The 19,266-nt window shown below is 45.9% G+C and overlaps 1 protein-coding gene across 1 annotated transcript in view; it reads left to right on the forward strand.

The window, feature by feature from the left end:
* The first annotated feature begins 1,118 nt into the window (after window positions 1-1,118).
* Window positions 1,119-19,266, forward strand: part of KCNAB1 (potassium voltage-gated channel subfamily A regulatory beta subunit 1) — a 353,486-nt gene continuing 335,338 nt past the window's right edge. Inside the window, exon 1 of the mRNA XM_004598563.3 lies at window positions 1,119-1,429. Within this exon, the coding sequence (XP_004598620.2) occupies window positions 1,188-1,429 (242 nt within the window). The 5' untranslated portion in view covers window positions 1,119-1,187. The remainder of the gene's footprint in view (window positions 1,430-19,266) is intronic.

The following is a 19,266-nucleotide window of genomic DNA, read 5'->3' on the forward strand; positions in this document are numbered from 1 at the left end:
ATGGGTGCTCAAGGCCATCATCATCCTTTGCTGCTTTCCCAGGCTGCAAGCAGGCATCTGGGTCAAAAGTGGAGTATCCAGGACACAAACAGGTGCCCATATGGGAACCCATACCTGGCTCCTACTCCTGGCTCCAACTTGCTGCTAATGTGGAAGACCCAAGGAAATAGTTGTGATGTCGCAAAAGATTGGGCATCTGCCATCCACATGGAAGCCCTGGATTGAGAGAGTTTCTATCTGCTAGTTCAATACTCCCACCCCACAATGTTAGCGATGGCTAAGACTGAGCCAGATCAAAGCCAGTCCCCGGAACTCCATCTGGGTCTCTGACAGTAGGCAGGGAGCCACAATTTGTTAGAATTAGCAGAATGCTAGATCAAAACTGGAGTAGCCAGAACTGAATCCGGGTGTGAAGACAGAGAGTGTCAGCATCTACCCCAAGATAAATAGGCGTTAACACAAGCGTTCATTCATTTTGGAGTTATTATTTTGTTTTGATTCTGGGTTTCAGGTTGCTCTAGAACCATTTGTAGAAAGGCCAGCTTTCTCCATAGACTCTCCTGATACCTTTGTCGAAAAAAGTTGGTTATGTCTATGTGGGCCCTTTGCTGCATGTAAGCAAGAACTTGTTGATAGTTTCTTTCATTTGTCAGCTATATCTGAAAAAGCAAAGGGTTAATGGATGTTTAACCCACGTGAATCATTCTATTAGCATGAAAATTATTTGTAAAATCCTTGATTGTGACAAGAAGTCTCATCAAACATTCATGAATCATTCCCAAGGCATTACAGTTCTTAGGAAGTCATATTTGGCCGTTATCCTAACAAAATATTTCCTTTTAGCTAAATAGGAAGGCATGGGAAAGCGTGCCCACATTTTTCCCCCAGGGCCAAAACATGGTTTCTTATATTTGACTTTGAGAACCTTCAAAAGGAATTAGAAAAGTGATTGGTTCCCTTCAGGCTGCTCCTTGCCCAAGCCTGGATGGCTTCATCAGCTCTGTAGGGAACTTCTGTGCCAACTCCTGCACAGAAAAAAAAAAAAAAAAAAAAAAAAACGAGGGGAGAAATTGAAAACAGGCAGGTCCTTTTTAGGGTCACACGAAAGCCTGGCAACCTGAGTCCATCGCAGCCAGTGTTAGAGCTAAGTGCTATGAAACCAGCCCAGCCTCTTTGGGTTTGGAAGCATGCATCTGTATAAGCCCGCCTGTGCAGATATTCCCAGCCCCAAGCTGGGTCTGCCAAAGAGCAGCGAATCTGCTCTGAAATGCAGAAGACATCTTATGGTTACTAAGCCTCAGCCCCAGGAAGCCTGCTGGCCTGTTAAACCCAGCGGACCTGTGGAGCAGAAACACCTGGAGAGATTTTTACGTGTCCATGGAGTTTCCTTGCGGAAAACCACCAAGGCCGAGACGGGCATGGCCTACAGGTACTGTTGACTGCAATGGTAGAGACGCAGGGCACTGCGTGGAAGCCAGAGATGGCTGACTTTTGTTGAAAGAGATAAGGGTTGAAGCAATGCAGAATGTTATAAGAAAAAGGATAGTCACTGTGGTGAGCTCTTTTTCTTGAGTTACCTCACCATCTTGCGTGTTGAATTCTCTTTCTCTGCTCAGAGGTAGTCTGCCTCACAGGTGGAGGCTCCCTGCCCTGAGCTGCTGGTGAGAGCATCGGCCGCTCTGGTTGGGGAGGTGGTTCGACAGGTCTGGGAGAAGAGTTCCTGAGGGGTGAGTAGAATTTGTTTTCAAGTTGTCTGTGCTTCGAGACTGTTATTTCCTTCTGAACCTGAATCATGGCCTGTGCTAATTGCTAATAAAGTGGCTCAAGTTCTTTTGGAAGTGATTAGCAATGTTATCAGGGTTGTGCACGACCCTTCCAATACTATTGTTTATTTGTGAAAGGTTAATGAAAGGGAGAAAGTTATTATTTTCATGTTATGGGCTTGGGTATGCGGTCTTTGTAAGTTACTCTGAGATATGAAGTATAGCTCCTTTTCAGAATGATTATTGTTATAGAACTCTCCAAGGCGTGCCTGTGCTTAGCTAAATCACCCAGCAGCCCTTGCCCCAAACCTTCCTTTGTCTGCCTCTGGAATGTGGAAGCTCTTGGAGGTTGACTAACAGCTGTTCAGAAAGGCAGGGGCACTGCCAACTGGGCAAACAATGGAGCATTTGAGGAGAGCAATTGTCCTAGCTCAAGTCGAAACTGGCTTTCTGTACAAGCTGCCCCTGCGATTTCACTGCTCCATCATTGGAAGTTCTATTTCAGGGTAGTAGCTTCTGCCCTAGTTTATCTGCTCATCTTGCTAATTTACCATGATGCGGTCCTTCTCTGGAGGCCCATGTATTCTGACAGGCTCTTTATGTAATAAAGGACTTATGTGGAAGAGCAGTGGACTGTTCTAGACTTACAGGGAGCACAGAGGAGGTTCTCCCATCATGCACTGGAAGTGGAGCTGAATGTATGTGCTCATACAGGGCTTTTAAGAGGGTGATGAAGTGGAGACCGTTTATTTAAACTAACAAAAGCAGAGCTGATCCAGTTGCAGCTGGGGCCTGGAGCCCACGTGCTGGAAGGTAGCAGTTGTTGCCCTCTCCCTCGGGGTGACACACCAGGTCCATGGTGCCCTAGGGGGCAAGGCTCTGCCATCTGGGGGATGCCGTGTCCTGCTCACTGTACATTATGTGCTGCTGCACCCAACTCTGGAAGAAACATGACTCAGGTGATTGTTGTTCAGAGTCAGACTTGGAGCAGAGGCAGGTGCGGTGAGAATGATCCCTGGCCGCTTGAGGCATCGAATTAAGCTGAATTTGCTGCGTCTGGCACATCACCCCAGTATCCTTCCATCACCCCGACCAGATTTCTGTAGTATTTCCTTGATTATTCCTTCAAGACACATTTTCATTATCTTTACTTAAAAGATTATCCTTTAAGCATATTAGAGGGACTCTCTTGGTTTTCCCCCAACTTGGTTTTCACCTTGATGCTTACAAACATTGGTAGAATTAGGAGCCAGCTTTGCTTTTACGTTATTATTTTGCTGTTGTTATTTTTCCCAGGAAAAGAGGAGTGGGAAGGGTGCCATGTGTGTACTAAAAGGCCTTTTCTTGTCCTTTCTATTTTCTTCTTTTTGAAAGGCTATTATTTCACATGTAGTAGAAAGAATGGGTGACCAGGAATCAGATTTCAGTTCTGTGGGATATGGAGCTACGTGACGCAGGGGCAGCTGTGACCTATAAATGTCGAATACTCAGAGATACTCACCGAACACAGGCACCCTTTCCGCTTACTAGGTAACATCTGTTGATCAGACTGCAGAAGGATGACATTCCTGCAGCTAAGCATAGGAATGGCAAGAGAATATTCTCAGAAACAAAGGACTTCAAAACATGCGTGTGTGTAATTCACACTGTAGGGTTCCACATTGAGCTGTGAGTTCTGAGAGGTCTGGAAGAGCTGGGGAAGCATTTTCTCTTCCTAATTTGGTCAAATGCCATTGCTGCCTTCAGCCCAATACCAGCTGCTTGGGTGCCTTGAGAGAGCATTATGTTGTGTTGCCATGGAGACTCGGTTTTATTTCTAACTAAGGTTGACCAGGAGAGGAAACGACTCGGTAAATACACGAACACGTATATCAGCTGACCCCGAAGGAAGTTGTTCAAATGTAGCATAAAAAAATGCCAAGTTGTCATATAGATCTTTCTGCTGGATTAGGGTTTTCAACAAAAATAGGATCTTTTAAATTTTTTCTATTGGTGGCTAAGTGGGTTTTGCTGTCACTTCCAAGGGGCTGGAAGTCAATTGTCTCTATTACAGAGCCTTGGACTCTGAGCTGGACGGTAACCAAAACCTGAGACAAGGCTAGAATGTATTGAGGGATAGATTAATGAAGAAGTGTGAAACACCTCCAGGAGATGTCTAGCTATAAAGCTGTTTTACAATGCTGACATTGGTAAGAGGAGCTCAACAGTTGTGAAAATAGTCCTAATTTGGAGGCCAGTACACCTTTCCAGTAAAGAGCCAGGTGGGAAGCACTTTAGACCTGAGGTCCACATTCACTCGGGTCATGGCTCCTGGGGTCTGCCCTTACAGTGCACAATCAGGCACTGACAAGGCATATGTAAGTGGGTGGAGCAGCATCACAATAAAACTTCAGCACTGAAATGTGAATTTTATGTTGTTTGAATATATCACAAATCTCCCTTTTCTACCCTCCCAAACTAACAAAAAATATTAATATGAGTTTTTAGCTTGTGAGCCATACCAAGAGGCGCCAGGCTGGATCTGGCTACTGGGGCCACAGATTGCCAGCTCTGCCTAGTCTAGGAAACAAAGCCTCCCACTGCACCTGTGTGTGTTTGGTTTTGTAAATCTTTGTTTCTGATTACCAAATGTAGCTATGGCGCCCAGAGGCACATGGTTCTGAAAGATAAGAGATAAATTTAAAAGAAGAGGGACAGGAAGGGAAGACAGCATGAAGCTTGGAGAGGGAACACACCACGGGCCCGGCAGGGTGCCTGCACAAGGTTGCCTGCACCTGGCCCTGTGCCTCCCAGAGCAGCATTGAACTGTAAAGAAGGATCTGGAGGCATTTCAGCACCATAGCTCCTGGGGGTGGACAAGCCAGCTGTTTAGGAATGGCAGCCCTTTCTGACAGGGAGGCCAGAGAGAAATTTCTCTCAGATTCTTCTGCTTGACATGCATAACTTTCTCAACAATATCCTTCTAGCAAGCACAGCAGTGAGGTTTCCTCAGCTCTTTTCCAGGAAGCCTTTAATTGTTGTTGTGAGGCTTTACCTCACCTAATAGTATTACCAATTACTTATAAATCAGTGAAGCCGAAGTGGGTGGGCAGTGCAGGAAATGACACTGGTTAATAGAAGTGACATCTGTCAGTTTGGCATTAGTTAGGCCCCAACAATTTCCAATAATGATTTATTCATTCTCTTCCTCCTCATTTTCCCTCTCCAATGGCAGAGTTTGTCCAGATTCGTGCAATTGAAGAATTGTTTCTTTTTTCTTTTTGGAAAAATAGTGTGCTGTTAGTCAACCAAGGCTCAGATCTTCCGTAGCTTCGAGCTGAAGGTGAGACGAAAGCAGTAGAAGCAGAGGAAAGCTGGGGACTCCTGCGATTACCAACACAGGATTGATGCTGGAGTCAATTTGCTTCCATTTCTGACCTCACAGCTCAAGAGGTCAAGGCTCAGAGATGCTGGGTGACTTGCCTGAAGTCATATGTCCAGCTTCCATCAAAGCTGGCCCTGGAAACCCTGACCTTTAAGTCCAAGTCCAGTACTTTCTCCATGATATCCTTGTTTGTTCCCAGCTCCTTGGCCCCTATCTTAACTACAGCATGCCAACACACACACACGCGCGCGCACGCTTCCTCCTGGAGGTGAGGTGCTACAGGCCCAGTGGCAGGCACCATTTGCTCCCCACCCACCCCAGGTCCCGGATGTGGGTCATGCTCCGAGGGTCTTGCTCAAGTGGTCTTGATAGTTTAACAGTTATGAATTGCTGCCAATCTCGCCGTTCCAAGCACGATGAGGTAATTGAAGAATTCACTGATTGACATAATCCATCTTAGAGTCTCCATTTGCCCAGTTTTTCACTGCCAACATATAGCTGAGATGGTTGATTGACTTGTTCTGTCCTCTGTCTTTTCATGGTTAGGGTTCTGAGTCCGTCAGTTCGATTGGGGAGATCCCCAAAGAGACTTTGTCTGAGGTTTTTCCAGACCAGATTCTTGTATGTACTAGCAAGCACAGGGCCCGGCACAGTCCATTGCCCTTATCAGCTGGTGGTTGTAATTGCTGGGCTGGTTCTGTTTTCAGCCCTGTCTTCCACTGGAACCAATGGGTGCTGCAGTCCAGCCGGTTCTGCCCAGCGCATACTTGGCCCTCAAACAAACCAGTGTGGGCTGCTGGCTAGTCAGAGCGACCCACAATAACCCCCACCAGGCCTGCTCCATGCCCTGATTTGCCAGTATGTGTGGCAAACTAGTCCAGTCTGTCCCACAACCCCTTCTGCTCATACATGTCAATGGGTATTAAAGCCCAGTTTCATCTAACCAGCTCAACTATCCAGCCCTCACGGATGTTGTTGGATGCCTCTCTGTCTAGCCACCCCAGCCCCTATCCTAGCTTTTGTGCCCTTCTATGGCAGTGGTAACCCAAGAGGGAGGAGCCCACTATTTCCCTCCCAGGCCACTCCCACTCCTGGATTATGCACTTTCCAGGTGGTTCTGTGGTTTAACTTGACAGAGTTAGCCCCCAGTGCCAGCTTCTGCCAGCTGATGCTGTGGCTAAGCCCAAACAACCCTCACCCACTCTAAATTTTGTTTGCACCAGCAGGAATAATCCGCCCAGCCTGGCTTTTCCCTGATCTAGGCCTCATGAGGTCCACAGGTGTTGTAGCCCTGCCTAGTCTGGTCTGCCCCCATCCCAGCTCACGCTCTCCAGTGGGAGTAGCTGTCCAGCAAGGGAACCACCCCTTATTCCCCTGCCGTCTCCGCCCCCTCCCTTCCTGGTTCTCACGCGTGTGCTGTTGGGCTCTGTGGTCACATCTGGCACAGGCAAACTCACCTTGGCATTCTGTATTGTGTACTGCTTTTGTCACGACCGAACCTGGCTCAACCCACACTGTTCCGGTGTTCAGATTTGCCAGTGGATGATGTGAACTGATTCAGCCTGGTCTGCCCCCAACCCATGCCAAATGTATGCCACTGGGACACTTTCCATGACCTGTTCCGGGCTGTTTCCTTTCGTGCTTCTTGCACCTACCTACAGGGTCTGTGTCCTGCCAGAGGAGTTGCCCAGGCTGCTCCATCAGAACCCCTCTGAATCAGGCCCTCTTCTTGTTGCTCTGCTCTGCCACTAGCCTTCGTCCTGCGGCTCCACACACTGGCCCTCCCTTCCTTGCTCTGAACCGTGAGTTCTGCTCATCATCACTCGTTGACTGAATGGACAATTCTTTGCCATGCTTCTTGAATCCAACTATAGCTTCTCCCTTCTCACCAAGAGCATGGACCAGGCTCTGTTTGATGTGGGCAGGAGTTGTGAGGTGTATGTATGTTAGTCTCAGCATTATGTTGTCACTACCTTGAACACAAGGACTCGGGTTTAGGAGGCTTGGCAGTCTTGTAGCAGATTGTGTTTAAAACGTGCTTGATCCCTGTGCCTTGCCTGACTGAGGTGCCCATTCAGGAGGTGAGAGGTAGAAAGAAAGATGCCAAAGAGCAAGGCGGAGCTCCCTCCGTGTCTCAGGAGGTAAGGGAATGCTGCTTACTGAGTCACAGCTGCCTCATCTGTGGCACAGACCTAATTCAACCGTCCTCACCACAGTGTTGTGAGACTTACGTAACTGTCAATGAGACCACGAATAGCTCACTGCCCACCACTGCTGGAGTTCCAGAGTTCCCTTGCTCAAGTCTCCTTTGTCACCAGTGCAGGAAACCCATCACTTGGTCATCTTGAGGGTTTGAGAGAGAAAAAGTGTGTGAGCTAGGTAAAAGGCAGCGGGTTCTGACAGATGGAAACCTGCACAACTCTCACAACAGAGCCCTGCTTTCCTCACCTGCTTTGGCAAAGTCCTTGCTTCTGTCAGAACAAATCTAGTTCCTGCTGGGAATGTGGGTTTCCTCCTTTGTTTCCACTGCAAACACGGGCTGGCACTGGAGCAAATTACTCTCCAAATGGTGTAATAGGAAACTGTCTTTTACCAATCTCTCTCTCCAGCTTTGCATCTAGAATGAAAACAGTTGAGATAGAATGAAATTCAAAGGGTTAAAGTTCCTACCAGGCTGCAGTGCCCATGCCATCAGCTGGTCCCAGTGCCTGAGATTTTCCTTAGATGGGCATCAGTCTGCAGAAGCTTCTGTGAAAATGGAAGCAGGAATATGTTTGCCATGGAGTGGCCATGGAGGCTCATGTTAATTGAAGCAGACCTAAAGGGGATCAGGACAGGAGAAGGCATTTGGCTCACTGGGTAAGGTGCCACTTGGAACAGCGTGTTCCCATGTCAGTGTGCCAGGGTTCAAGTCCTGGCTCCACTCGCCAATTCCAGCGACTTGTTAATGTTCACCCTGGGAGCAGCCCATGGGGTTGGGTGCCTTTCACCCCATGGGAGATTCAGATTGAATTCCTAGCTCTTGACTTCTGTCTGTCCTCATACTGGCTGCTGTGAGCATATGGGGAGAGTGCATAGCGTATGGGTACTGTCTGTCTGTCTGTCTGTTTCTGCCCGACCTGAGCTCAGAGGAGATGACTCAGAACTCAAATGCTTGAGACCAGCACAGTGCTACACACTGATGGGGCCTTGGATCAGGGATGAGCTAGAGAAGAGGAGAGAAAGAAACAGCCACCTTGCCCACCTAACAAGCTGGCACACAGACACCCAAGGATCAAAAGGCACTGGGTAACTAACAGAGTTTCCATTGATCTTTATTTTAGCAAAGCTTCAAAGAAGTGGGAAGGACTGTCTTTCATTCTGAGCACCTGTTGCTGGGTCTGTCACAGTGACAACATGCTGTTCCAGTACAGGGGTTTGAAGACCAACTCCCCTTCTCCCCACTCCAATCCTGGCTTCCTTGTCTTTGAAATGAAACTCAGCAGTCTTTCTTGTCAAGGGACATAGACAGGCACCCAGCAGAAACTGTTCCTCATGCCCCTTCTGCTTTCACGGTTTGCAGGGCAACACGGTGAGGAAGCAGAACGTATCTGTTCCTATACTGAACTCCGTGTCCTCCCAGCCTTCCCTACCCAGCCAAACAGCCTTTCACCACATATCTCAGTGGCCACTTCTGTTTATGTGCTGCTTAGACCTGCTTAAAGGGTAGCTATGGCCGCAGCCGTGAAAATCAATATCCCAGAAAAAAAATGCTCCTTTTTCAGGGGGTTGTATTTACAAAATGCCTACATGATTTATTTTAGACTGGCTAATTTGGGTCAGTCCTGGGCCTGTGCTAATTTGCTCCAGGCCCTCTGGCTGTGTTTCTCCTTGCACCAGTACTTTGGGAGGCACATAAAACCTAGCTTATTATTGGAGACCTGAATTGGCTGCTGGTGAAGGGCCTGTGAAAGGAGCCTCTTCAGAAGGAGCAAAACATGTTTGCTTTTCATGGAACAAAACAGAAATTCTAAAATAAGTATGTCATGAAAGTGTCCCCTTTGATTAACAACAAAAACAAAAAGCTTTAGAATTTGAGCAGGAGTGAGAGGGGATGCTGCTTGGACTTGCAATATTGTTGGGAGGGTGGAAATTCTATCTGTTTTGAAATCTCCTCATGTGGTTTTCCATGTTAGCAGTCATGTTTATGGAACACAGAGAAAATACTAGCAACTCAGAGCTTGAGGACAACGCTAAATCACACAAACACATTTTATCATGTCAAAATTGCAGTCAGAAGTTATATCTGAAAAAAAAATTAAGCGTTTTAAATCTGATTTTTGCAACCAACTGCGGACTAGGTAAGCCTACCTGGCAGAACTTTCTGAATCTACCTGCAGTTCCCATGAACACCACTGGGATGTGCTATTCCATCAAGAAAGGAAACTTCCCCCAGTAGGGTGGCTGATAGGAGGCAATTCATACAATTCTAGAACAGAACTTTAACTTTAAATGTATGTATTCCCCTTGACAGGGACAAGAGGAAGTTTGCTGTTGTCAGAGAAAAATAAATATGAGAGTGTGTGTCTTGGATTCTGAGAAGTCCTGATCCTATATCAGACTTGCAGGTGTTATCCTCTAACCCAGGTATATGTGTATATATATATGTAAATACATATATATGTATATATATGATTTATTAATTCTTTAAAGGCAGAGTGATACAGAGGGAGAGATAAGAGATAGAGTCTTCCAACCACTGCTTCATTCCTCAAATGGCTGTGACCACCAAGTCTGGACCCAGACTACCAACTGGGAACTCCATCTGGGTCTACCATATTGTTGGCAGAGACCTAAGCACTGGAGCCATCTTCCACTGCTTTCCTAGCTACATTAGCAGGACACTGGATGGGAAGCAGAGCATCTGGGGCTTGGATTGGCATTCCAACATCAAATGCTGGCTTGCAGTCAGTGGCTTAACTTGCAACGCCAGATTGCCGATCCACCCAGGTAGGGATTTTGTTGAGCACATTTTCTGTCTGCGAGTTCCATAGCACAGGGACTTTACATCACACTACACATGTCTGGATATGGCCAGCGGGGAAAGGAAAGTAGGTATCTCATTCGCACCCTTCCTTCAGAGAGTGTTCTGGAAAATGTGAAAAGATTAGCTGAAAGCCCACCAGTGTTCTCAGAATCATAGCCCTTCAGTGTGGCTGTGACAAGCTGGGGTAGTGGTCTCCCTCCTCCCCACCCACTGGTCATTTTCTGTTATCATGAGTCACCTCCGCATGATGAATACCTTTGCCTCCCCTCAGTGTTTCTGCTGCTTGCACTTAGCTAATGAACAACTGGAATTTCTCAATATTTCAGATATATCAGGTATCTGAAAAAGCATGCATCCCCACAGCAATGAATCTCTAATGGTCAGGGGTAGAAGAGCTATATTCAGAAAAGCTCTCTAGTTGTTAAAGCCAACACTTAGAGCATTTTTTTGTGTGTGTGTGAAAGTAATTTCAAATTTATAAGAAGGTTGTAAATATAATATACTGATCTCTATGTTATTTTTTTTAGCATATTGTTAATATTTTGCTCCTTGCTCCTGGTCTTACAAGCTCCATTTCTACAACTTCCCCTCCCCATTTGTTTTTGCAAGGCTCTGGAGCATAATTTGCAAGTCTCTTAGGAGTAAGGATGTTCTCTCCTAAATCCTCCTATAAATCACAAATATTTACATTCACTGAATACCTACCATTCATTTTCCTGTCAACCAAAAACATATTTCATATCTTTATAGTATTTTTTTAAAACCTAGGATCTAGAATTGAATCATGTATTGTATTTTGTTGTCGTTTCTTTTAGGTCTTTATCACCATGGGCCAGTTTAGGAGGGAGAGCTGGGGTGGGTGGGAAGAACTCTGGCTAAGTGCAAGTTGTCACTGTGGACTGTGCCGTCACTGGGCCTGTATGAGGGGTTTCTGGTCCCGGCTCCTGTTCCTGCATTATAGTCTGTGTTCCAGGGCTTCCAACAGGGTTCCCCATGTTTTTTATATGGAATGTTGGGTTTGAGACTGTGGTAGATCCCAAGGGTATACTGCCCTGTTAACCTCTGTAGGTTCAGTCCTCTGTTAATCTGCTCAGCGTGCCCAGTGTGGTCTGGGTGTTGGTGGTGGCTGCGCAGAGTCCCCAGGAATGTGTAGAGAAGTGGCACAAGGTCTTGTGAGTACTGGGGTGGGAGGGACAGGTACAGCTGCACTCTTCATTCAGGTGACTGTAAAAGAGCTGGGTCAGGGAACCATGGGGCCACAGGCTGGCTCTGTCTCAGTTGAGAGCAAGTCCTGGCTATGGTCCTGGTGAGTCCATTGGGGAAAGGGCACAAGTCATCAGGGGATTACACGGAGCACTTTTAGATGAAGAATTGTGATCCAATTGTCTGTAGTCATTTTCCCTGATATGATTTTCCTCTTAAGTAGTTAAGGCACAATGAAGGAGAAGTTTGATTGTGGAGTGTGGGTGTAGAATGTGCAGCTTAGCAAGCATCTAAGCTCTTGGTTTAGCATTTGATGGGTGTGGAAGTGGTCAGTGGTTCACCCTGCTTGTGGAATTTTACAGCTCTCCTCTCTCAGCAGTGACACCTGCGGTTAGAGACCTCTTGTTTCCTGACATGACCACTGGCTAGGACTAGCATCTCTGTGTGCCATTTCCCAAAAGGCTCCTGTTCATTGTAGTGAAAGTGTTGAATTAGCTCCGCCTTCCAATCTTGCTTGTTTACTCTATGTTATCTGTCCCTCCTGCTGGTGTGTGAATTTCAGAAGAGCAGGCATTTTTGTGTGTATGGTTAATTACAGCATTGCTGGAACCTGACAAGTAGTGTAGAACTTAGTAAATATTTGTCCAATCAATGAATTATTAAGCACAAGTAAAACAAAGGGGACTTCACTGCTGGCTGGAAGACAATCTGCCAGATTATTCAGGCCCCCCACCCTTAGACTCCCTGCCTCAGACTTCCTGGTTTTCTTTCTTTACTAAAATTTCCAAGATGTCTTTAAGATGCCAGTAGTTAATGGCATCACTGCCATAGGTAATAGGTCCTTAAATCTTGTATTTTAAGACACTTCGGTGTTGCCTTATCATGTTTACCATAATGTCGTGGCCCTCTTTGTTTCTGCTTCTTTTCAGAAACCCATCTTGTTTCACTCTGAGTCACTCATTTGTTAAGTGAGTGGTATGTTCAATTTTTGTGTCACCTTGTCTGAGCCATGGATGCCCAGACACTAGGTCAAACACTACCTGGGTAGTGAGGGTAGTTTTTGATGGGCTGTCTTCTTCAGTGTGATTGGGCATCGTTCAGTGAATCATGAATTCAAGGCTTTAGTAGAACCAACTAGACTTACTAGAAGGGAACTCCTCCTGTCTAACTGGGCTGGGAGGTCAGGCTTTACCTGATTGCACATTTGAACTTGATACTGTCTGCTTGATTGTTAGGTTTTTGGATTTGGACTGAAATGGATGGAGTCTCCTGGGTTTCCAGCCCACAGCTGTGAATCCTAGGCTTTCGTAGCCTCCACTGCCATGAGCAGATTCCTTGTAGGAAATCTCTCTCCCACACTCTCCTACCACATCCTCTCTCATGCAGTGTTACTCTGGAAACGCTGACTGACACAGATTTCTCACCACGATTTCCTTCAGAAAGTGCTCTGTGGCATTACTGCCCAGCCCCAGTCCTATTGATTGGACCCCTGAGCTACCTTGACTGGCTTTCACCCAGCCTGGATTCTTATTTCTGCTCAGTGTTGTGTTTCCTAAGGAGGAGCTCTGCAGCTTCGGATCTAATGTGCTCAAGTCATAGAGCCATGGGCCTCTACCTTTCCAAGCTTCTTCCCACTGCTTGTCCATCAGACCCATTAGCATATCATCTTTAAGTTCACTGTTGTTATCATTACAACATGGGGGTCATCATCTCATTATGACAACCAGGCAACATGTCCCAAAAGATGTAAGTCATGTCTGGAGGGTCATCTCTCCTGTCAGGATTCCTAGTCAACCTATCTTCTTAGACAAATATGTTAGAGAGTATTCTTTCTAGTCAGTGTACTTGACTGTTAATGGGTTCTAAGGATACCTTCTTGTTTTGGTTTTCTATCAGCTCTCTGGCCCACAATGAAGGGACCCTTTAGTAGTGATTAGCACATGTGGATGAGCCTTGGAGCTATAATAAAAAATCTATTGATTTTCCCAAGCAGAAACAACCCCAGTTTACCGCCTGTAAAAGACCCTAACCTGTTCAGTTCAATAGAGGTTAGCAATGTTACTGAGACTGGGCAATGGTATTGGGAGAATTAGATCTTTTCACTTTTAGGGATTTAACTCTCTGGGAACCTGAGACTCAGGGACATGGATAGAGTCCATCTAACTTCTTTCTATTCCTCCCTCACCAACAGTTCATGTTGAGGGGCTTCTATCTCTGACCTCATATTCATTGTTTCTTGGTTTCTGGATTATGGTATGTGTTAACTAAATATATACTCTGTAAGTTTTATGACTTTCAAATTGTTTGGTGACCCAAAGCACATTCTCCCAGGAGCTGATAAATCAGATTTAGATAGCCAAATCTACTAAGGCTTATTTTATAATAACACTGATAACACTGTAAAACCAATAATTTTGTAAAACCAATAATCATCTTTGCTGTTGCATGCACAAAATCTATATTTTACTGTTTCTTCCTTTACACAGTAGATTTGTTCTTTCATTAAACAGCTGTTAACCAGGTGCTTGCCTGGTAGCATGATTCCACACATTGGGGAAATAGCAGGGAAGACAGCTTTACGTGTTAAGCCTCCTTGAGAATCTCACTCTAGTGGGGGATGTAGCAGATAATAAACAGAAAAGATAACACCTGAGAGAAAGGTAAGTCTGGAAAATTACAAAGCACAGATGGTGAATGAGTGTGTGTGTGTCATAGAACACCCATTTTTGTTTTTTATTATTTGTAGATTGAGTTTCCTGTGTTATTTTTGTTTTTTAAAAGGTTTATTTAATTTTTTATTGGAAAGGGAGATTTACAGAGAGAAGGAGATTCAGAGAGAAAAATCTTCCATCTGCTGGTTTACTCTCCACATGGCCTCATCTGATTGAGCTAAGCTGATCCAAAGCCAGGAACCAGGAGCTTTTTTTGGGTCTCCCATGTGGGTGCAGGGTCACAAGGCATTGGGCCATCCTCCACTGATTTCCCAGGGCACAAGCAGGGAGCTGGATGGAAAGTGGAGAAACTGGAATGTGAACCTCTGCCTATATGGGATCCCAGTGCTTGAGGGAGGATAATTAGTCAACTGAACCATTGTGCTGGGCCCAAGTGTTATTTTTGTCTATATAAAATGAATAAGGAGGCCAAAGAAGGCCCTATCCTCCTCTCTCACCTCTACTCCCCTCTCCTCTCTTCCCTTCTCCTTTTCTCTTTTTCTTCTGTCCTTCCCTTCTTTCATTCTTTCCTTCTTTTTATAACACCAAAAGTGTATAGATTCAGGATAGTATCATCAGGAGGCATCTAGGGTGCAGTTCAGGACAACCAACCTTGAGGATCCCTAATATTCTCTCCCAGAGGCACTTGTGTGCAGTCTGCTTACTGCCCCTTAGCAATGTGTACGGAGCACAGCCAACCAGGCAAGTTTGCTTGGGCCCTGTGTCCAGAGGTTTTGCTGGAATTTGGTCCTGTAAGCACAGCTGGCTGCCTTCATTTGTCATTCCAGAAGTTAGAGGTTGTGTTGATGCCATGTGGCTCAAGGCCCTCACCATATACTGAACACTCAGCATGACCTAAGGCTCCAGGAAAAACAACGGCATTGTTATCAGGTAGTACAGTCCAAGGGCTTAGAGGTTAAAGTTCAGGACGTGGAGTTCAGGGACTGGATTAACACTTCATAGCAGAAGAGCCAAAGAGTGCAGGGCTTGGTGTGCCACTTGAAAGATGTTGACTGTGGCAAAGCGAGGTGGGAGCCTCTGTGGGAGTTGATCAGGGAAGTGACATGATTTTTAACAGCATCATTTGGATGCTAAATTGGAGAATAGATGTGGTGGTAGAAATGGTTTCCTTGAAGAAGGAGCTGCTGTAATAGTCCAGGCAAAAGGTATGGAATGCTGAAACCAAGGTTCAAATGGAGCTTGCTATCTGTTTTAAGAATAGAATCAAGGGACTAGCATGGTGGTGTAGCAGGCCAATCCTCTTCCTGAGGCACCGACATCACATGTGGGCACCATTTGTATTCCAGTTGCTCCACTTCTGATTCAGTTCCCTGATTATGACCTGGGAAAGCAGTGGAGAATGATCCAAGTCCTTGGGACTTTACACTTTCATGGGAGACCCAGAAGAAGCTCAGCTCTGGCTGTCACAGCCATTTGGGGAGTGAACCAGCAGCTGAAAGATCTCTCTGTCTCTCTCCTTCTCTCTGTAGATCTGCCTTTTAAACAACAGTGATATATTAATTTTTATAAACAGTAAAATCAATAAGATTTGCATATGTGATATGTGATAAGGAAATAATAAAAAATAGTTCCAAGTGGCGTGGCCTGGGTATTGGGACAGTCAAGTTGCACTCTTGTGACCTGAGCAAGACAGCAGGAGAAAGCCCCAGGGAGAGACGGGGCAGGAGCTCACGTCTGAGACATGGTTTTCGTGGTATTGGCCTATTAGACAACAGCAACCAAAAACAAGAACAAAACATCACGGAGGCAGAGACTAGAGTTCATGTTAGAACTTGGGGCTGAAAATTCAGATCCATGATGTTGAGATCAAAATCTGTAGTGATTAGTCTCTCTTAAGAGAACTCTATGAAATACTATTAAGCCATTGAAAAGAATGAAATTCTATGATTTGCAACAAAATGGTCCTAACTGGAAACCATCATGCTCTGTGAAATAAACCAATTTCAAAAAGACAGATATTATATGTTCTCTCTGATCTAAAGCAACCTTCCTGTGAAATACAAGATCAATGGTATTATAGGTAAACATGTACATATATCTGTTTATCTAAAGGATCTGCATAATGGAGGCAAGTATGCCATGAAGTGGAGGTACATTGCAGCATGCATCTCTACTTCTGAATAAAATATGCACTCCCAATGAGACTATTAGATGTATCTTGATACTAGGATGTTGGACTTTATACCGTTCTCTATGCCTACAATGTCAGGATATACTTAATAGAAGAATGATGGATTTGAGATTATTATTGAGGGACTAATCTGTTGTTACAATATAGGGGAGAACAGAAAGCAGTGTTGGAGAGGGTTTGGGGGAGGGTGGAAGGGGGAATCCCTGAGCTTAGGGGATTGTATCAAGAAAAATAAAGACTTAAAATGCAAAGTTATGAGATCAGTGGGCAACTGTAGAGAGCAAAGGTGGAAAGCCCCAGGACGACACTGCAGCTCCTCCCTCAGCAGGAGGTGGAGGAGACAAAGAGGCTCCAGCCAAGGAGACTGACAGAGAGTGCAGCAGAGTTGGAGTGTGGCGCTGGGCGGAAAGTGCCAGTGTCTAACCCTGCCGGTGAGTCAAGAAAGGAGGGCCTGAGAGACCGCTGGGTCTCGGAACATGGAGGGCATCACTCACAGAGCAGAGAGCAGAGCATGTCTGACTTTCACAGAGCTTGGCTTGCCAGAGGAAACCCAAGATCACATGTGGCTGTGGTCAGTGTCACTCATGGAACCCTGGCAGCTGAGCACCCGGAAGCATCTCCAAACGCCCTTTTCTGGGCAGGAAATCACAGCTGACAACCTAAACTGACCCAGCCCATGACAAGAATACAGATGTTTATAAAGCTGGATTATTAGCAACAGTGCTTCCAGGTTACCCGTGTTGGCCCCAGGAAACACATATCCCCTGTCTCCTGGTTGAGGCAAGGCATTGTCTTTCCCATTGCATATCTCTGTCTCTGCTCCTTCCTTTTGTCATCTGGAGATTTGTTTTCCTGGGTTTTAAATTTGGACTGAAATATATTTTGTTTAGCAGTTTTATCTGTTTGTAGATTGAATATAAATGTATATGCAGAAGATTCTGCATTAGGATTTTAATGTTGAACTGATTTGCTTTTAAAATAAAACCTATAGATGCAATATATACCAATCAACAATGGATGCAAATTAATTTTAAAAATCGCATCTCTGTAAGTCCTAGAAAAACCAACTCCGAGTGGTGTGTATCTCAAATGAAGCTTTTGGCTCATCCAAGTGGAAAGTCTGGAAGCAGATTCAAACTCTACGGCCAGGACCTCATGTCTTTTTCTCTGTGTCTCTGGACCATTTGTGGCGATGCTGTCTCCACGGTCAGCACCATGTCAGGGCCTGTGGCAAGCCTCACACTCTCCTCTCAGCCTGTATCCGGAGAGTGAGAGAAGCTGAGGGATCTCTGCACATTCTGTGCTCAACCCCTCTTAAAGCACCAGCCCTAGAGCACATAGAATGCTCTAGAACACCATGAGGTGCCCTCCACATGTCAATCGCACTCTGCAGCGAGCGAATCAGGACGGGACGAACGTGTGAGGTGCCAGTGTTGTCATGACCTCGTGGAAGTTGGGAGGACTCTGCTCCACTCTTCATGAGGTCTGTGCTGCTTCATTCCTTGAGTTTTACCTTGGTTCTTACTTTGTATGACTACGGGAATATTTTCCTCTGTTCATCTACATCCCAAGTGGCTTGTACTCTTTAGGGACTGACTAAAATCAGTGAGAATCTTATCTCCTCAACCATAGGTAAGGAGGGACATTCTAGCTTTAAAAGAATTAATTTAGCAGGGAAGGTAATACGTTTTTTGTAATAGGGAACACATTAAAAACTCATAAAGTAGTAATCAGGCTGTTGGTGCCCCCTCTCCCCCACTGCACCGAAAAATCCAGTTGCGTTCTGAGAGTCAGCACTTCCTCACAGTCCTATTTTCTTTGTACTGGGTTGTTACAGAGCTCCCTCCACGTGCATTTTGCACTTGCAAAGAACAAGCACGCCCACTTTCGGAACTCAAGAATTCCATAGGACTTACTTAATATGCCCTCCCCCACTCCCCCACACTTTGCAAATTAGTGTTCTGAGGCGTGAAGCAGTTCAATAAACCATGAACAGTCACACAGACAGTTTGCTAACGTCTAGAGAAACTTTTGACCAAAGACTTTTGACCCAAGATTTTACTCTTCGCACAAAAGAATTGTTTAGATTATTGAAGTATTTGCTAAGTGGCAGTAGAGGGACGGCCCAAAGCCTTGAGACCTTGCATCCATGTGCAAGATCCGGAAGAGGCTCTGGGCTCCTGGCTTCGGATCAGCTCAGCTCCGGCTGTCACAGCTGCGTGGGGCGTGAATCAACGGAGGGAAGATCTTCCTCTCTCTCTCTCCTCCTATCTGTATATCTAACCTTCCAATAAAAAATAAATAATCTTAAAAAAAGAAGAAGGAGCGAGTAGCTCAGATTGTCATCCTGAAAGCCTTTTGTGGCGCAGTCTCATGGTAGAGCTGGTCAAAGCTGTTTCCTCAGCCCAGGGGAGAGGGCTTGAGACCACAGCTGGCCAGTGGACCAAGATGGAGAGCAGAAACACGTCCGTGGCTGCATTCTGGTTTTCACTGCCACGCACACCTTGGGAGCATGTCCGGAAGGAAGCTGCCCTGTCTCTCGCTAGGCCTGGGGGTCTGTCTCCGCACACCCAGGGAGGGAGGCGCAGGGAGGCGCCCACAGCAGCTGCGGTCGGCCTTGGTGGCTCTGAGGTGCTTCTGCAGAATCATTGAAATCATTCTCATTCACATGAAAGGAAAGCTGAGCGAGAGCCCTTGAATCACCAAATCGCTTCTTCCTTTTCTGACTTTGCAGCCGCGCCTTAAACCACTCTCTTCCTCAGGCAATTATCTCTTCACTATAATGTATTAACTCAGAGCGACCCTGAAGACAGGACATTGCAGCAACTGCAGGCTTTCTGCCAAGGCTGGCCTGTGGGCAGCTCTTCAGCAGGTGCTCCAGGGCTGTGTAGGTGCAGGCTGGCGCCTCAGAGTGCTCACAAAGCGCATGATACACAATTATTCTCACCAGCTTGCCCCCTGTCACCCTAAAGCCCTGTGGCCCATCTGTGCTTCTGTTTTCATAGGGGTTTTGCTGGCCTTTCCTTTATGACTGAACAGGAAGATGG

This window comes from Ochotona princeps, chromosome 3 (assembly GCF_030435755.1).
Source record: "Ochotona princeps isolate mOchPri1 chromosome 3, mOchPri1.hap1, whole genome shotgun sequence".
NCBI classification, from domain to species: Eukaryota; Metazoa; Chordata; class Mammalia; order Lagomorpha; family Ochotonidae; genus Ochotona; species Ochotona princeps.